At 31.9% G+C, this 21,238-nt stretch overlaps 1 protein-coding gene across 1 annotated transcript in view; it reads right to left on the reverse strand.

Annotated features, from left to right (window-relative positions):
- Nucleotides 1–21,238, reverse strand: part of LOC145277920 (G patch domain-containing protein 1-like) — a 76,333-nt gene that overhangs the window by 47,256 nt on the left and 7,839 nt on the right. Inside the window, exons 2-6 of the mRNA XM_080129987.1 lie at nucleotides 17,843–17,974; nucleotides 16,763–16,848; nucleotides 11,824–11,987; nucleotides 10,094–10,206; nucleotides 6,725–6,777 (exon numbers count right to left, since the gene is read on the reverse strand). Coding sequence (XP_079986113.1) covers nucleotides 6,725–6,777; nucleotides 10,094–10,206; nucleotides 11,824–11,987; nucleotides 16,763–16,848; nucleotides 17,843–17,974 — 548 coding nt within the window. The remainder of the gene's footprint in view (nucleotides 1–6,724; nucleotides 6,778–10,093; nucleotides 10,207–11,823; nucleotides 11,988–16,762; nucleotides 16,849–17,842; nucleotides 17,975–21,238) is intronic.

The raw sequence follows: 21,238 nt of genomic DNA on the forward strand, positions 1-21,238 counted from the left end.
CTTCTTCTCCTCTCTTTCGGGATGAGGGGGGGGGTAATTAAAAACACCCTTTCTCTCTTCCTCTCAGGGCCCCTCTTTGTCTCAACTACTCAACACCTCTCCCTTTCCTTCCTGGGGAGGGAGGAGTTGCTCACTGATATCTGTGGCAGTCTTCTGGACTTCCTCACTCAATGCTGTTTGCGTCTTTATCAGCAATGCCCCTCCAAATCAAAACATCCTCCCTGACATCTCAAGAAGATAATTTAAATTCTGCCTCCATTTTTGAGACAATATGTCATCTGGCTTGTGTGTAATAAACCCATGACAGCAGGGCAGTTAGTCCTATTTTGCTAGCTAAGTCTTTGCATTTCTCTGCACTCCCTATCTCATCTGATCAAACACCTCCACCCCACTGCAGTATGTACCTCGCTGCATGCACTCATGACACTATCGTGTCACACAAGACTGTCTTACAAATTTCTTACAAATGAGACCAAATCAAAAAAAACAAACCTGCTAGTCGTCAAAAATACTTCCATTGCAAGAAACTGGAAGAATGGGCCAACCAACAGCATGCCAAAGATTTTCTGGATGAATTCACTTAGGATTATATGGATAAGGAAAGCTCTGTAGATTGGCTAAAAAGAGAGTTGGTCCACTATGATCATGAGAGGATTATAATGGCTACCAAGATCAAGGCCTGATGACTAATGCTTTTAAGAAAATGAGTGGTTTCAGCAATGACAAGTGCAAATTTTGTCACACAGAAGTAGAGTGTAAGCCACCTGATATTCAACTGTAAGGTTCTGTTGGAGGCGAATACTATACAATGCGACACAACGGAGTGTGTAAATATCTCCACTGGACCATCTGTAAAAAGTTGAATATCGAATGTAGCAGCAAGTCCTGAGAACATATCAGAAATAAGTCATACAATATGGACTATGACTTTGAAATTTCTACAGCTACGTACATAAAAATGGAGCTATTAAACCTGACATAGTGATATGGGACAAGAGAGAGTAAGTAGCAATCCTGGTTGAAGTCAGTGTCCATAATGATGTTGATTTAAATAGAGCTGAGAGGGAAAAGATAACGAAATATCAAGGTCTTTTGTATGACAGGAAAAGAAACTGGAATCTTAGGAAGATCTCTATCATTCTAGTAATTATAGGAGAAACTGGACTCATGAAAAAAAATTTCCAAAATTATCCTGCAAATATACCTAGTAAACCAAGTGCAAGAGAAATACAAACAATTTTACTTGAAGCAACAGTTAGAATATTAAAGATATCTTTTGGTTGGAGTGTCTAAATAGCCAGCAAATGTCTAGTATCCAGTAGGATGCCCCATCCCCAGCAAAAACAAAATAAGAAATTAAAAAAAAAAAATGGTAATATCATAAAGCTTTATTTGTCCATGCTGAACAAGGTGTATAGCTACTGAAGTCTAAAGGGTTACTATGATAGTAACCAGTGAGAAGTTGAGTAGCAAGATGTTTGTTTACATTACATTTAAATTTCTGCATGTTGGTAGTGTCAGGGAAACAGAACAGTGAGGTAATTTCAAAGGTAAGTGGTCTAAAGAAAGTTAAAATCTTCTGGCACCTAGAAATTTCTACAGAGAATGAGAATGATTATCCTGCTAATCAGGTGGGCTGGGGGCAGTTTTTGCTAAGGGGGGATATATGCGCTAAAAGTTTATGACAACACATTTCATGAAAATACTAGTAAAACAAACAGAGATGCAACATTGCGGCGATGTAACAAGAACTGGAGCTTGGCAGATAGTGCGGAACCGCTATAGGTCAGACTTTTTTTTTTTGCCCCATGTACAAAAGGAGGAGGCTGGTGGTTTACGCATCAGCCCAGATGTGGCAACAATACACTATGCATAGGTGAATGGTGGATTTGTAGAGATACAAGATACTCTCAGGTGTGGGTAGTAGGGTAAGTAGAAGCTTATCTTTTGTTGATTATCTCCCTTGAATAAGTACTCTCCAGTTTAAGATAACAACTGTAAACAAAATTTACTTTTTTTTTTTATTTAAATATTAAATCTGTATAATTGTAAGAAGTTGAACTTCTATTTTGTTCTTTTTATTTTAAAATAAACTAGCAGGGATACCAAGCATTGTTCAAGGCAAAATTGAAACATATTGATATTAAAACTACCCACTCTTACTACCGTTCTCTCTTTTCCCTTCCCTTTCCCCACCCATCCTCTTTCTTACCTGGCCAGCCCTCTCTCTGGACAGTCACAAACATATGCAACTCTTTTTATATAGATTCTTCAAGTTAGTACAGGGACTAGCAGGATTTTGAGGTGTTAGTAGAGAGACTAGCAAGGTTTTAGGTTTATGAGGTGATCTTTAAGGATCAGCACAAATGTAGTTTGATATGCAGTAATTTGCATATCAATGAGACTACACAAAAATGAGGTAATAAAAAACCTGAAGTCAAGATGGCGGAAGTCGATTCAAAGAACCGGATTGAACAGGTCGGAATTTCCAATATCGTTCGAATGCTGACAAGAATCCATTTTTTTCTAATTATACAACCATTTTTGGATCCAAAAATTTTGGCAAAAGTTTTTATGATGTTGTGTATAACGCTAAGCAAGCGTTCAACAACCACCTGTTCTAGTTGGTGTCGATTTATAAATATGAGCTATCTGCTCATATGTAAATTATACTTAATTTGCATATCACTACATCTCGGAGGGGCTTTATGCTACGTGTACTTCTTGTACTTCTCTCATGCCCTCCTGAACATCTTCCTTTATTTCTCTACTTTTCCTTGGAGATCTGGATCTATCACGTCTTTCAGTGTTCCTCCTGCATATTCTGATCTTCCTCTTCTGCGTTGTCCCATTCTACTTCTTCCTCTGCAGTCTCATTTTGCATTAACTCTTCTGTTACATCAATAATGGGCAGCTCTGAAGGCATTTCCTCATCCAATTGTTCTCCTTGGGATTTTATTTGGTCAGCATGAGCTAGAACACTGTTCCCATTTTCTTTATTTAATATTGCAGTATTATGTCCTTTCTGCATAATAAATTCTGCTTCCACATTCCTATTTCTTTTGTACCAACTCTTTTGATTTGTAGCATATGACATAGTTAAAGGGGACTTTAATAGTCTGCCCATTAAGGCAGAGGGGCTTTCTGGCCCGCCTGCATGCGGAATTGTTTTATAACTTAGTAATAATCTTGGTAGGAAAGCATCAATTTTCTCCTTCTGTTGCACGCATGCTTTTATGCCCTTCTTTACTGTCTAGATCATCCTTTCCACTATCCCGTTACTTTGATGGTGGTAGGGAGGGGTCTTGTAAGGTCTGCATCCTATTTTTCTTAGCCATTCATGCAAATAAGCATCCGCAAATTCTGGCGCGTTATCTGTCACCAATGTTCTCGGTATCCCGTTTCTCAAAAATATTACTATTAATATTTATTTTAATGTGATACTTTTTTTATCAGGTACTCTCACCACTTCAGGCCAACCTGAATACACGTCTATAAATATTAATAACAGTCCTATCTCATTGACATAGGCATGATCCATTGTACTCTGCTCCACGGTTCTGCTTCTCGGGGCCACACATGTATTTTCTTTTGTTTGAAATTCCTGAGTTCTGTGCATTTTGTGCATCTTTTTACATAGTCCTGTCTCTTGAGTACCCCGGCCACCAAGCTTCCAATTTTAATCTTCTTTGCGTAGCTGCTACTCCACAATGTACATCATCATGTACACTTTTTATAACCTGTCTCCTCTGTGTTTCTGGGGGAACTACCAAGTCTCCATTACATATTACCCCGTTTTCTATAGTCAGTTTATGCCTTATTTCTTTGAATGGTCTTTCAGCCATTGAACAATTTCCCCAGCGATTCTTTTATCCTCAACACTATTCTGTTTAACACTGGGTCAGTTGTAGTTTCAATAGCCATTTTATCTACAGATATTACATCGGTTTCTACAAGGTGCAGGAATGTGTCTTCAAATTCCTCGTCGTTTTTGTCCTTATCCTCTCTATAAAACCTCAATCCAGATAAGGCATCAACGTGCGGTAGCGTATTCCCTTTAACATACTCAATGTCAAAGTTTAATGTCATCAGTCTGATTGCCGAACGTAATATTCTGGACGTTGTAACTTTCAGTAATTCTTTTCTTGGGTTGAAAATAAATTCCAGTGATCTGTGATCACTTTTCAAAAAAATCTGTCTTGCTCTGTCCGTTGTTCACACTATGGCTAGTGCCTCTCTTTCTATATTAGAATAATTGCATTCAGTCGTTGTTAATCTCTTTGATAAGTACATTACGGGATGCCCATCATGTGACAAAACACCGGATACAGAATGCTTACTAGCGTCAATAGTTAGAGTTATGTCCTTCTTAGGGTAAAAAATTTGTACTATTGGCTTTTTCGTCAGAATCTGTTTTAAGTTTTCAAAGGCTTTCTGTTGATGTTCTAACCAAATGAATTCCGCATTTTTTTTCCTTAACTTCGCAAATGGTTGTCAACTCATTATATTTTGATACATATTTTCTATAAAAATTTACCAAACCCAAGAAAGACTCTTTTTTATTTTTTGGTGTAGCCACTTTTAGAATTTTCTCCATTAGTGCTTCATCTGGAGAGATCCCTTCCTTTCATATTGAGTAACCCAAAAATGATATTTCATTACTGTTAGTTACACACTTTTTTGTATTTACTGTCATGCCAACGTCTCTTAGTCAGTTCAGTATATTTTCAGTTTTTTTTCTTTAACTCATCTTAATTTAAATCTCCAACACATATATCGTCTTCATAACAGTGTATTTTCAACATTTTCTATTATTAATAGCTTTTTGAAAAATTGTTCTTGCCGTTTTTATGCCATACAACATCCTTTTCCACCTTAACAGATCTATAGGTGTGTTTATGGTCATCACTTCTTTAAAATTTTCATCTATGGGAATTTGGTGGTAAGCTAATTTTAGGTCTATCTTCGAAAATACTTTCATTCCGGCAAGTTTATGTAAAGCTACTTCCACATTCGGAATAGGGTACAAGTTGGCGCAAACTTTATGGTTCACCCCTATTTTATAATCTCCACAAATTCTCAAGTCACCGTCATTTTTTTTTAATACCACAATGGGTGATGCTCATTTACTTCCTCCTGAAGGGGCAGGTTCTAATAAATCTTCAGTTATTAACTTTCGCAACTTAGCTATTACTAACGGTAATAAATGCACTGGTACTTTTCTTGCTTTGTAGTAGGAGGGGGGAGGACATTTTCTTTTAATTTCAGGCTAGCTTCATAATTTTTTAATTTTCCTGTTTTTTCCATTTCTATCTCATTAATCAACTATGTTAAATTTATTTTTAATACATCATTCACCAATAATCCATGCATTTTTCGGCAATTTGTAACTATAATGGGTACTACTTCATATTTTTCTTTTAGTTCTATTGAACTTTCAAAGCATCCGATAATTGCTATAACTGAGGCATCAAACTGACGTAATTGTATGTTGCTTTTTTTTAAACGTGGTTTTCTCATTTTTTCCCACAAATTTCTGAGTATTATGGTTATTTCACTGCCAGTATCTATCTGTATTTCAACAACACAATTGTTGATTTTCATTTTTATTTTTGTATCTCCATTCCTTGATCCAGTATTTTGTATATTATCCTTCTTTACATTAAAAATTTGTCTATTTTCATCCTCTATTCTTTCCACATTTTTCGTTTGACATACTTCTTTGAAGTGATTCTTTTTTAAACACTTTGAGCAGGTTTTTCCAAACGCTGGGCATTTTTCTTTTTACCTTTCATGAATTTTTCCACAGTAAGTACAATTTTTTTTTGTTTCTACCGTATACGTGTCAGCCATTATTTCTTTGTAGGAGTTTTTTTTATTTTGGTTGTAGGTATGTATTAATGCCTGCTGTTGTATAAATTCTAAACACATATTCAAGAGCATGTTTGTAAGTTGTAACTGTTCCATTAGCTTATATTTATGTACCGAATTATGCATACTTTCAATTAATCTTAGTTGGATTAAATCTTCTGTTGTCTGTTCTTAGTTTTTCAAATTCACAGTATTTACTCGCATTTTTTAACCGGTGTAAATATTTTACTATCGGTTCATCCACTTCCTGCTTAATTGCCATAAACTTGGTCCTTTCTGCAATCACCAGTCTTTTCTTTGGCCTCATGTTTCCCTTGATAGCCTGACTTGTTTCTTCGGAAGTCATTTCTTCTAGTTCTCGAGGGTAAACCATTGTAGCAACCTTCATAATTGCTTCACGACCAACGTTAGCCATGAACAAGTCGGTGATTTCATTCTCCCCCTCCTTGTTTTTCATTGTTTTTCAACTTTTTGCTTCTCGCATTAGCATCAAAGCAACACATCCAAGTATCTACGTATTCCGGGTTTTCAAAGACCAGAGAATATCCTATCGACGACGCCATTGATATGTCATGTATAATGCTAAGCAAGCATTCAACAACCACCTGTTCTAGTTGGTGTTGGTTTATAAATATGAGCTCATATCTGCTCATATGTAAATTATATCTGCTCATATGTAAACTATATCTGCTCATATGTAAATTATACTTAATTTACATATCACTACAATTTATGTTCTTTATATCTTCAAATATTTATTCATGGTGTTCAATTTGGTCATTTCTTAGAGAAAAATTGTTATTTTTTTGTTTTTGGCTTTCCAGAACATGATTGAGTTTAATTATTAACTCACCTCTGATACTGAATCAGAATCTGGTAGTGGACAACCATATCTCTTTACACCATCTACAAAAAAAAAAAAAAAAAAAAAATCAATGATAATAAGTAGATGCAACACTATGGAAAAATTCACACAGTGTTAAATATCATGTGTATGTCAGCTAGTAGACATCTAAAAATTTATGTTCACCGATAGATTGTTGTTAAGTTAGATAGGATGTAAGGTCACAGGGGAAGGAGTTAGGTGATTGGATGATTTTCCAGAATTTCCTTTATATTAAAAAACAAAAAGAAAAATCAGTATGATATATGTACCCATGACAGAGTGAAAATGTCATATTCCAAAAATGACATAAATTGATCAAGTAATTTTTTTTATAACTAAGAAAATCAAATTTTATGAGGAAGCGCAGATGAAGAATCTCACTTAACTATTTCGAATAAACAAATGGTGATAACTCAATTCAAACTTCCGAGATTGTTTTCGTTTGTTTTCAGTCTTGTAATAGTTTGATTTACCATTGAGTACTTAAAATTGTAAAAAAAAAAAAAAAAAAAAACTTTCTATATAAAAGAAAAAAACTACTTGATCAATTTATGTGATTCTTAGAATATAATATTTTCATTCTTTGATGGATATGGACATCATAAAGATTTTTCTGTATTTTTATTTTTTAACACAGTTGGAATTCTGGACAACCATCAGTGGTTAGCCTTTCAGTGTTTTCTGAGGATAGCATAGAAAAGAGGAAATGATGCCAGACAAGATATGAGAATGTAAAACTAGACGTCTTAAAAAAACAGTACATGTGTTGGGTAATAATGACCTAATAAGCAGATCTCGTATATAATTTGATACAAAAAGGGAACTATTAATTATAAATAATAGATAAAGTTAACATTAAATATAAATAACAGATAAGCTTAACATTAATTATAAATAATAGATATGGTTAACATTAATTATAAATAATAGATAACGTTAAAATTATAAATAATAGATAACGCTAAAATTATAAATAATAGATATGGTTAACATTAATTATAAAGAATAGATATGGTTAACATTAATTATAAATAATAGATAACGTTAAAATTATAAATAATAGATAACGTTAAAATTATAAATAATAGATATGGTTAGCATTAATTATAAATAATAGATATGGTTAACATTAATTATAGATAATAGATAACGTTAAAATTATAAATAATAGCTATGGTTAACATTAATTATAAATAATCAATATGGTTAACATTAATTATAAATAATAGATATGGTTAACATTAATTATAAAGAATAGATAACGTTAAAATTATAAATAATAGATAACGTTAAAATTATAAATAATAGATATGGTTAACATTAATTATAAAGAATAGATATGGTTAACATTAATTATAAATAATAGATAACGTTAAAATTATAAATAATAGATAACGTTAAAATTATAAATAATAGATATGGTTAGCATTAATTATAAATAATAGATATGGTTAACATTAATTATAGATAATAGATAACGTTAAAATTATAAATAATAGATATGGTTAACATTAATTATAAATAATAGATATGGTTAACATTAATTATAGATAATAGATAACGTTAAAATTATAAATAATAGATATGGTTAACATTAATTATAAATAATAGCTATGGTTAACATTAATTATAAATAATAAATATGGTTAACATTAAAATATATGTATACAATATCTTCACTGGTGAGAGTTTAAAATTGGGAAAGTGAGACTCCATATGATGATGAGGGGCTCAACTGATGATATTATTTGTTGATCTAGTGGTTTCCATCGATTCATTGTTTTGATATCTCATTGCAATACAGCTTTCTATTCCAGTAGCTTCTTTCCAAGAACTGCAATTTTGTGGAACTCTTTTCTTGCTGCCTGTTTTTCTCCTACCTTTAATCTTGATCTTTTCAAGACTAAGGTCAATAAGCATCTCTGGTCCTTTTGATAATTATCGTTTGTTCTTGTTAGCTCCTTACATCAAGTGGCTTCACACATTGTCTGAAGTGATTTCCATATAAAAAAATCTAAGCTGTTCATTCCAATCAAGAAGATAATTTTTATAATGGAACAACTCAGCAACCCTCTAAAACTAACAATTTGTTATTATACTGAGCAAAAGGTTCGATTTTTATGAAGAAAAGTTAGTATTAAAGATGGGGAAGGAGTGTCGGCGCTTTAAACTGAGTTATCTCCCCGTGGTGTGTTCAAAAAATTCAAAGATGGCTACCTTCAATGTGCTGTCATAAAAACATGTTTTTCCACTGTAAAAAAAAAAAAAACTACTCGATCAAATTAAGGTGAAATTTTTTTTCGGAGAGCTTCAGTTCAAAACGGATACATACAATATAACCTTTTTTCAATATTTTCATTTTTTTAATGTCTTGATTAAACTGTACAAGTACCATATACATATATATATATATATATATAATAATAATAGTAGTAATGGCAAAAGTTTCCTGAAGTTACTCCATCCACTTCTAACTTTTGCAATCACATTAACATCGTCTCCACCTTGTGCTCCAATGACATCATCAAAGTAACAAAAATTCTTGACAATTTCAATAGCTTCGCCATTTAGATATACTTTATCCACATCTGAGTTCTCATCCATCTTTCGCTTCTTGCATCAAAATTGGTTATTTTCTTTCAACCAGTAATTCCACTGAATTTCTTATGTACCCAATTCTTACAAGTTCCAGAAAATACTGAATTGCACCGACTCCCTTTCCACAAACTGAGAAGAGAGCTTTCTGACATGCAAATATTGATCTTGGTTTTGATTTTGGTCTTGGTAACATTCACTCTGAGACCTATTGATATTTATGATTAATGTTGGTAGTTAGCATTAAGACTATTTTCACGTAATGTAGCATCATTGCTCATTTATAATATGGATTTCTTATATAAACTTTCTTTTTACTTGGGAGTCAACACTTATCACGACCCAAAGGTTTCTTGAGGAAAAGGGTTAATGAATGTAAGGTGGTTGTGTAGTAATTAATAATGCTGTAAATTAGGTAGAATTGGATTATTTATGGACACGGCTCAACAAGAACTTGCTTTCATTGGATTTGAAGACTACCGTGTTGCATTCAGCCAGGAATTTAATATTTTATACTTCAGAGAGATGCATCTTTGAGTGGAACTACATATAATCACCCATAATCACATATAAGAACATATAATCACCCATAATCACATATAAGAACATATAATCACCCATAATCACATATAAGCCTATAGAAGAATTTCTAAACAAAAAGGACAAATTAATATAAAAATGTTGATATGAAAATAACCAAATCAAAAAGGCAGCAAATTGTAGAAGTTTTGTAGCACAAACCTGGCTTTGATTTCTTTTTCTTCTTTTTCTTCTGATGTTTATCATAGCGAGGCCCAACACCTTGCCCTTCTTTCCAACCCATCTTCCGTAACAATTTGACGCCTATAGACAGTCTAAAAGATAAGGAATGAAAGATATGTTCGTTAATTAATTCCCATTTCAATTACGTAAATTATTTAGAGTTGAAAGAATACAGAGAATGCCAGATCTTGGTATTCACACAAGGAGCCAGATTATTTTCTTCTTTTTTTCTCTTCACTAATAACAGGCAAGATGTTTGATCTTAATATCAGCAGCAGTAGTAGTTCTTTCTTCTTTTCACTTACAGCAGTCCCAAAAAACAAGAGGTAAACAGACACCATTCTAAAACACATACGGATGACATCTTTAACAAAAACATCTCATTTCTTTTATTTTTATATTATTTGAACTGCCAACAGCATCTATTTTACAAAATCATGACCTTTGCTTTGTAATTACATAGTCCTAGGTTCACGCCTGTGTGCGGTCACTGTTTCCTTGTTGTGGATGCATGCTAGTCATAGCCACTATTCCAAGTCTACTAACCAAAGCACTCTCAAATATTCTTTTCAGTCTTACCTGATCTACAAAATCTCTTGTTCAGTATGCATCTCCCTCGACTGTCTAGATTTAATCTTCCTCTGAGGTCATCAGATCTAAGCTTGTCATTAAGAATCATGTTACACAAACATTGTATTATTCTCATATAATTTCTCTCTGTGCAACACTTCTCAGCATTCACTGGTTAAGTTTCACTGACATACATCATCACACATGTCTGGTATAACGATCTGCTGGTTAATAATAGCAGAAGTTTCTTGAAGTTAATCCATTTATTTCTAAATTTTGCAATCACACAAGCATTGGCTTTTCCCTTTGCACCAATGCTATCGCCAAAATAACAAAATTTCTGAACACCCTTAATAAACTTCACTATCCAAACATACTTTCTCCACATCTCAGTTCTCATCTGTCTCCATTGTCTTACACTTTGAATATACAAACTGGTAGTGTTTCTTAAGATATAGTTGACGAATCGAGTTTTTAAATATATCATTTTAAGCAAAATCAAAATTACATACTTAATTGTCATGTCAAAAATAGCAATATATCAAAAAATTCCAAAAATTCATTGCTATCGTGTTTTTAGTAAAAAAAAAAAAAAAAGTCTATCACTATAGACAACAAATATTGCAGCCATGGCACAAGTAATCTAAAATATTTGTTTCAGAATTATGTCCCCTGCATCTAGACTCTTACTATAACATCTAAGAAAAATGTAATTTTATCCAATTTTCAGTAAAAATTACTTTTAACTATAAATAACTCGATACAAATAACTCGATACTTTTTTGCAACTTTTACATATATTACTGTTTTCGACATGACAATTATGTATTTTTTTAAAATTGATCTATTGCTTATCTTGACAAGCACCAAACTGGTTATCATGGATGTCTTCAAATAATGTTATGACTTCCGGTTCCTGCTGTCCATTTTGCTGGATAATTAGAATGGTCAGGTGGACCAGAAAACCATTTTTAACATTGGGAAAAGGAGGGAACGTTCATGTTATCTGAGAGGAAGATAACCATCAATTAGAAGGGACCATATCTTGTTTGTCATCGTCATACCACCTGTGGAGCAGAAACCAGAAGTCAAGACAAAATGTATATTCTTTTATACAAGAAGAAAAAGATCTGACTTACTTTTCTGGAACAACGAAGTCCAAGAATGTAGAGTTAAGATGAGAGAGTAAGCTATCAGATGTTATGGCACTAGCCATGGCTTTTCTTTTTCTCTGTAATTCTTCAGACTTGAAATTGTCTGACGTGACAATTTGGCGCGGGGCGATACCATGCTCTCCAAAATCCTGAAATTAAGCATATGGTGCAATAAGCAAATAGAATATGAAATAAGACTTTTTCACCACGTAAATTACACTAACAACAGAATGAAATGGAGAGAACAGAAATTCTGGAGAGACTTGTTGTCACTCAACCTCCAAGAAAAGCCACCAGTTGTTATCAACAAGAAATCATTGGGAATGACTGATGTATGAACTCCAAACAAGTTACAATAACAATAATGATATAGCAAAAAATAGGTTTTTATTGACACTAGTTGTGCTTACCTGGCATTGTCCTGGAGTCTATTGGTTAATCCAAAAGTTCTTTAAAGAACTCATATATATATATACAGTGATGATCATATTTATTGGCACGGTAAAATAAAAGTTAAATTTTGTCTAATAAATTCTAAAAAAGGGATTAAATTAAAGAAAATAACAAAGTATATTATGTATTTTTAACTGGCCTTTCCGATGCAGCAATCGGATTTTAGAAAAAATAAATAACAAAGGAACAACAAACATAATTGCAAAAAGCCCTTGTTCAAAATTATTGGCACGGCTTTGTTTTTCTTTTAGTATCAGTATAATATCAATCAATTTCTGGTTTACGTGCTTTCTGAACTTTTTTATAGCCATATTATGCTTGTTTAACGCTAATTCAGTGAATAATTTTTTTCAGATAATTTTTAGATAGCGATTTACTTAAACTATTATAAGTGACTAAATTATAATTTTCAATCGCCATGGTTAAAACTAAGGAACACAGCGAAGACGTCAAGAAGCTTGTTGTAGCATGCCATACCAATGGGGAGGGCTATGATAAGATTTCAAAGAAGCTAAACCTTCCCAAATCCACTGTTAGAGCCATAATAAACAAGTTCAAATCGCAAGGCCATGTTATGAGTTTAGAGGGTAGAGGGAGAAAAAGGATTCTTTCCCCAAGAGATGAACGGAAAATTGTTCGACAAGTAAAACAAAACCCAAGGATCTCTGTTGGGGAGATTGTTGATGAACAGAGCACCTCTGGAGTGAATGTATCTCGACATACAGTTGGTAGAGTTTTGAAGAGAGCTGGTTTAAAAGCATGTCGTCCGAGAAAGACTCCCTTATTGAAGCCTATGCACCTGAAAGCAAGGCTAGCCTTTGCAAAACGTCATATTGATAAAGATGTTGCATTCTGGAAACGTGTTCTATGGACTGACGAAACGAAAATAGAGTTATTTGGCCATAATAAAGTGTCTTATATTTACAGAAAATCTGGCGAAGCTTTCCTGCCTAAGAACACCATACCCACAGTGAAGCACGGTGGAGGCAGTTTGATGTTTTGGGGATCCTTTGCTGCCTCTGGACCAGGGCGACTTGTTAAGGTCACAGGTAGCATAAAAAAGGAAGATTATGTTAAAATATTGGATGAAAACCTGAAAGACTCTGCTAAAGATCTCTCACTTGGTCGTCGTTGGTGGTTCATGCAAGATAATGACCCAAAGCATTCGGCTAAACTGACTAAGAAATGGCTTGAGGACAATCATATTAATGTTTTGGAGTGGCCATCACAAAGCCCAGACCTTAATCCAATTGAAAATTTATGGAGAACATTAAAATTGAGGGTAATGCAAAGGAAGCCTAAGAATCTTATTCAATTGGAGGATTATTGTCAGGAAGAGTGGGCTAAAATTACTACTGAAGAGTGCAACAACTTGGTTGTAAACTATGAAAAGCGACTGAGGAAGGTAATCAAGGCCAAAGGCTATACAATTGATTATTAAAGAAATCGTGCCAATAATTTTGAACAAGGGTTTTTTGCAATTATGTTTGTTGTTCCTTTGTTATTTATTTTTTCTAAAATCCGATTGCTGCATCAGAAAGGCCAGTTAAAAATACATAATATACTTTGTTATTTTCTTTAATTTAATCCCTTTTTTAGAATTTATTAGACAAAATTTAACTTTTATTTTACCGTGCCAATAAATATGATCATCACTGTATATATATATATATATATATATATATATATATATATATATTAGAAAACTCAAATCGTCTTGTTTGGGCATTAAAACCGTGTTTCCGATCTACAGCTTCTGGTTTGAAAAATTCTGAGCATGCGTAATTACATAAAACAAAGCCATGAAAGCTTTTTTTGTTAATTGGCAATTTTTCGCATTTAAAATATGTAAATAAAAAAAAATATTAAATCTCTTTTGCTTTTCTTTTTCATCAGCATTTTAGGAATTTTATTTGTATTTTTCATTGCAAATTGGAATCATTTAAAAAAAAAAAAAACGTATGTTTACAATTTAATGTATTTTATATATTCTGTAATTGACAGTTTAAAGACAACAAAATCACTAAAATCAGCTTGCTCAGTCGTTGAAACAAAAAAAAGTAGAAGTTTTTATAATTTTATATAATCTATATATCTATAAAAACGAAATTGTCTGTGTGTGTACATTTCCCTACCAAACTACTCTGTCAATTTTCAGTCTACAGACTCAAGATTTGACATAAGGGATATTGAGATTTAGGGAACATCATTTTAATCGGTTTTCGGCCAGAAATTTGGCTGCCAAGGGGTCAAAGTTCAATGATTTGACCTTTGAAAACTCTACCAAATTCCTCCGTCAATTTTGGGTCTAAACACTTGAAATTTTAGATGTAGGTTCCTTGGACATGGATCAAACTTTTTAACTTGATTTGAGCCCAAAACAATAAATGTTAAGGGGTCAAAATTGGGGTCAAAGTTAAATAAAATTTGACCTCTCAGCCAATTTTTGGTCTAAATATTTGAAATTTTACATAAAGTGTATTCAAGCATAGGGCAAGCTTTTTAATTGGTTTTTGGAGGAAAATTTGGCTACCAAGGAGTCAAAGTTCAAAAGATTTGACCTTTGCGGTCTCTAGCAAACTATTCAGCAAATTTTGGTTCTAAACATTCTAAATTTTACATAAAAGGTATTCAGATACGCATCAAGCTTTTTAATCAGTTTTTGGGTGAAAATTTAGCTGCCAAGCAATGTTCTCAATGTATTTGTTCCAATTTATATAGCCTGCGAATGTTAAGGCAAAAGTTTGAATGATGAGCTCTAAAGTAGGGTTATTTGTTGTGGCAATCAGTGGTTAAGAAAGTTTTTTGTAATTGTTAAAGAAAAGAAGCTTAATCTTAATAGCATTAAATGTTACCATCCACATATGGCCCAATTCCACTATTGGCAGAAGGTCATTTTCTTGGGTTTCTGCCATTGCTTTGGATATGTGTACATTCGTTTTCCCCTCATGTCTACTATAGAGCATGCAGTCAACAGAAAATATATCTCAGACACTTTTATATAAATAGAAAAATTATTACATAAATGGTTTCAGTTCTGTGATAGGAGGGGTGATTTAATTTGAATAAAATAAAATATGCATCATATACGTTTTGAAAGCCAAATTACAACGCAATATTATGAAAATAAACAATATTTTACTTGCTTGAAACTTGAAATTTTAAACAAGTAAAATATTATTTATTTTCATAATATTGCGTTGTAATTTGGCTTTCAAAACGTATATGATACATATTTATTTTATTAGAAAAATTGTTTTTTTTTTAGGAATGAGGGGTACAAAAGAACTTAACTTCTACCTTTAAATTTAAACAAAAAAATTAATCTCATAAGCAGTTTATAGTATAAAAAATTAATTTTTAATCTATTATTATTACTTTTGATTAATAATAACAGACCTATAGGTACTATTTTAGGACTTTATTATTTTAAACAATTTTTTCACTCCTAAACTGCTGATAAGAAATTAATTTCTAGTTTAAATTCAGATTTAAAAGTGAAAGTCAAGTAATAGAGTTATTTTATGTTCCTCAACTAAAAGAAAATTCCAATTCCATCTAGTGATAAAAAGAATTGACAATTCTATTTATCTTTAAAATTCCTTGTTGAGATTTAATGCTGAAACTTTTATTTACTTTATGGACATAGGCTGTTCTTGTTCAGAGTTTTAGATTGGTATAATGATATTTTATACTTATGTGGAACTAACAAAATAATATCACATGTAACAGACTAGCAAAATCCTATTGCAAACTTAAATTTAAAAGACTTTCAAAATTTTATTGAAAACGTACATGTTACACATTAGCAAAGTTCAATTTCAAACGTACATAAAAATGACTGACAAAATCCAATTTCAAATGTACAAGTAAAAGCCTGACAAAATCCAATTTCAAATATATACATAAAAAACTAGAAAAATTATTTTTCAAACAGACATGTAACAGATTTAAATTTAAAAGACTTACAAAATATTATTTCAAATGTATGCATAAAGACTAGAATAATTCTCTTTCAAAAGTACACATAACACACTAGCCACATCCTACTTCAAATGTACAAGTAACAAACTAACAAAACCCCATTTCAAATGTACACGTTACACAGTAAAATTCCATTTTAAACATACACATAACAGATTAACAAAATCCTATTTCAAACCTGTCCATAACAGATTAACAAAATCCTATTTGAAAGACACACATAATGAACCGACAAATTTCTATTTCCAGTTAAGCGCAACAAACTGATACACAGTACCCATCATGCAGATAAACAACATGCTTACTATCTCTTTTTTCTTTACAACTGACTGCATTCAGTTTGCACATTTAGAAATGAAAAAAACATTTAAAACTTACATGTGTTAGATCAACCAACAACAGAAGGGTGAATGATAATTTTATAGAAATGTATTGATCTCTCTAAAAAAGATTTTAAAAAACTCATATCTTTAGACTTATGACATACCTCATCATCCATAAAATCTTCTGGTACAGCACATTTCTGCTTTGAACGTTTTTCACGATTTGATACAAATGTTGATGGCGCCCATCCTGAAAAATAGAAACCAAGTAAATTCATTTCTTCAGATATATATATATATGCATGCATGTATATAAGGATTGGCCAAAATAACGGAAACACCTTAAAATTTCAAACAAATTTATTTTCATATGAGGTAGGATTATCTTTGGCAATAATTACAACTTTAATTCTACAAGGTATATGGGTCAGGTGTATTAAAAATATCATCTAACAAGAATAAATACACTTGGCACAGGCATGCACCTGGCCAGAAGAAAAAACATGATTGTCAGAAATAATGTTGAGTGATTTGAAACCACTTGACCAGAAAAAACAAACATAATGTATTGTCAGAAATAAAGAAAAATTTTGAGTCAAAAGCACCTGCAAAGCTTATCTAAACGTTAGCTGCAAGCAAGAATACCCTGTTGCTAAAATAAAAGGATTGATTCTTCATATTATTTGCTTCCTTTGGACTATTATTCTCATCTTGAATGTTATTTTCATAACGTTTCGGTCGATGTAAACTCTGGCCTTCTTCAGGTGTATCTTGTTGAACTCAGGAATCTTTCTGTTTAACTAGGGAATCTGCACAGAATTTCAAATGGAACTCTTTATTTAATCCACAGGGGTAGCATATTATCATTCTGTCAGCCATGACTGGGTAGAAGTCTTAAGTAATTCGCAATTGTATTTTGAATGTCGCCTGCACTGAGAATTGAACCTTTGACCACCAGAAGGGTGCATCTTAGAACTGAATTTTACCAAATACTTTTATCTGTTATACCACGCATCCTTGCAGACGAAACATAAAAATAACATTCAAGATGAGAACAGTAATCTGAATAATCCAAATTGTACGAGTTATCAAATTTATCCTGAATACCTAATATACAAACTCTCACATACTTGTTTTTTTAAACAGTGTATTCAGATTCTACTTTTTTTGTTGTTAGAAGTAATATTAACGTTAATATTAATACATTTAATATTCTACATGAAAATAGGTTTTACCACACTAACCTTCCTTACTTCCAACAGTGTTAAAATAACCAGCAGAGAATCCTCCCGTGAAGGCTCCATGGAAACGAACTCTCCCTTGACTATCACGAACTTCCAAGTCATGGACAGAAACTGGCTTTTTTGTAGGCTCATCTACAAGGGAAACAAAAATAGAAAAATGTTCATGAACACAGAACTTTCAAATATAGTCTAGAAAAACAGATTTATGTTAGCAAAACATCGCACATTCATCAAAAAAAGCATTGTCAGAATCAATTTTACCTGAAAGAATTGAATGTAATTATCTGATTATAATAGAGATGCTGTGTCTGCCTGGTAGGAAAATCATGTCACAATTCTCAAAGATATATAAGTTTCCTTGAGGTAGTCATTAAATTCTAATACATTAAGAATCATTATCGGATTTCATTGCTAATAGGTGATAATAAGAAATATAATAGCTACAAAAATATTCTAAAGCACGTTCATTAATATTTGTTAACATAAAATTATATATATATATATATTAAGTAATGTGATTTATAATTTAAAATTTAAAAATCAAATTTTAATTAAATTAAAAATCCGTTTCATAAGAAGGAACAACAACAAAATTAATTATCAGATAATTGATTTTGTTGTTGTTCCTTCTTATGAAACGGATTTTTAATTTAATTAAAATTTGATTTTTAAATTTTAAATTATAAATCACATTACTTAATATTGAATTAGCTCTAGGACATTTAACTATCGAGCTTATTATATATCTAAATTACAACGAGCACTTTCTATTTCCTGTATTTTAATTAAACTAGTAATTTCACTGTTACATTAAAATACACTCAGCTCTTTAGACTATTGTTCTAATCTCCTTTAAATTATATATATATATATACTAGCTGTACATACCCAGCATTGCCCAGTCGGGTGGAGAGATTAGTCATATACTATACTTTAAGATACACAGAATATTCTAACTTGTTATGAAAAGTGACTACATGCTGAATTTAGAGAAGCATAAAACACATCCATAACGTTCATAGCTTAAAAGGGAAATAACTCTTATAGCTTAAATAAATAAGCTTACTTCCAGTTTTAAATGCAATTGCTGTCAGCTATCAATAATTGAAAATATCTATATATATAAAAGCGAAAATGTGTGTGTGTTTGTGTGTCTCGCAAAAACTTTCGACATGGGTCACGGATTTTCACGAGATCGGTATCATTTTAAAGTTCCAACCTTCGCCCGATAAATATCGAAAAATTGACCAAAAACATTAATTTCTTCACCCTAAAATCATCAGTTTTCTACAGGGAGGGATCAGCAAGAACCGTCCTCTTATGACAAGTTCGCTTCTACGCATGCGTCATACCACGTCGGAACATGATTTACTTTAAATATTAAAAAAAAACGACACAATTTCGTTGACGTCGTCTTAACTCAGTTGCTTAGAGGGTGGGGTCATTATCTAAAGGTTTTGGGTTCGAATCGTGGTGTGAGATGCTTTTTTTTTTTTTTTTCGATTTTTTAAATTTTAATATTGAAACAGGGTTATTTAAGCCATTTTTCACGTGTTTTTATTTTTGGGGGGGAATTTTTCAGATTTTTTAACGAAGTTTTAACGTTTGTTTTTCTGTTTCGCGTTTTCTTTTTTGTTTTTCCGATTTTTACATTTAACATCGTTCGTTTGCCTTATGTTAGTTTTTTTGTGTTTTTTTTTCAATTTTTTAAAATTTACTTCGCTTATTCTTGTTTTGATTAACACCCCCCACCCCCACCAGAGCACACACACCTCGAAACACCTCGGCAACGCCGGGTACCCCCCCCTCCCGCTATTATTAAATAAAATACAAATTAAATTAAATAAATCAACTTTTTAATAAGCGAAATTTATAATGAGGACCACTTGGGCTTGAACTCAAGACCATTCGATCTGTAGTCGAATACTCTAACACTGACCTATATATCCAGATGATAACAGTTCTGTTTTTTTTTTTAGAAGAAATGATTTACTGAGAATTGAATTTTCCTTGATCTGCTGAGAATTATCTCCCTTGGACAGTGAAACGTAAAATATTCTGCTGTAAAAATTATTTTTTAATTTATAAGAAACTAGCCCTAGTTACCAAGACGCCAAAGAGACAGAGAAGTGAAAACAGACAAAATTAAGTGTTTAAAAAAACAGCAAGTTAAACTAACGTCAACATTTTCTAGGTCAAACATGACGTTATCGTCGTAGTAGTAGAAAAGGAAAATGAAGGAACAATTTTTTTTGCTAGCCCTCCATATAGAAAAGGGTTCAGTTGAGGGTGAAGAAATGAATGTTTTTAGCCAATTTTTTATATTCGTTATCTGAAGGTTTGAGCTTCAAAATGATACCTATCTGGCGAAAATCGGTCGCCTCTGTCGAAAGTTTTTGCAAGACATACAAACATGCACATATAGATAAAAAGACTATTTTTAAGATCAGATTTTTTCAATTTCCGATACTTATCGGATGAGTTTCTGCAAAAAATATATCTAAAAACACTGCCAAACACATAAATTATCTTTGTGTTAAATTTGAAAAAGATAGGGTCAGCCGTTTAAGAACCTATAAGGAAGGAACTCACACAGTGTTTTTTAACATGTTTTATTAACTATTTGCTTTAATTTTTATTTTATATATACATATATATATATATATATATATATATTTATTTATTCATAGTTAAAAAGTTCAGCCTCAGCAGAAGTGTTTTAAAATCTCTCCATTTCTTCATTCTATGCACAATTTATCTTTCTTTTAATAATAATATTTTTTTATTTTTTTTATTTGTACCCATTTGTGAATTATTTCATGGAATTCTGCCATTCAGATTACATTGAAATATCTTTCAGTAACACAATTCCTTTAGATTTTTACTTGTGGATACGGAACTTTAACCAACTTTTCTTGGATTTTACCATTATTGGATATTCTACTCTTCACCTGACCATCCATTCACGTGAAATCATTTTTCTTTTTTTCCCCCCATTCCCTTTGCTTCACTATTTTTTACCAAGTAAGATCTATGGTTTACTTGTAGTTTCACTAAATACTTTGCAAGCAAAATCCGATCATGCATTTTGCTAACTCCTTCTGTCTGATGAGAAGGAAAGTATTTCTTTCGAAACTCCGCGGATTAAGGACAATCCACTTAATTTGTGTTTCCTTTTTGAAAATTAAAAATGTTTTTAATTCTTCTTAAAGTGTTTTTAACATGTTTTATTAATTATTTGTTATATATATATATAGTGTGTGTTATATATATAAGCAATGGCACATACCAAATTAATGGATCATCTATTCTACATAATTGTGTTCAAAAAGTTTTAATAAATAATTGTACAGTATTTTATGTATTTCTAATTTCCTTGTTTTATATTTATTTTTA

Source organism: Euprymna scolopes, chromosome 6 (assembly GCF_053919585.1).
Source record: "Euprymna scolopes isolate OS-2025 chromosome 6, ASM5391958v1, whole genome shotgun sequence".
Lineage (NCBI taxonomy): Eukaryota > Metazoa > Mollusca > Cephalopoda > Sepiida > Sepiolidae > Euprymna > Euprymna scolopes.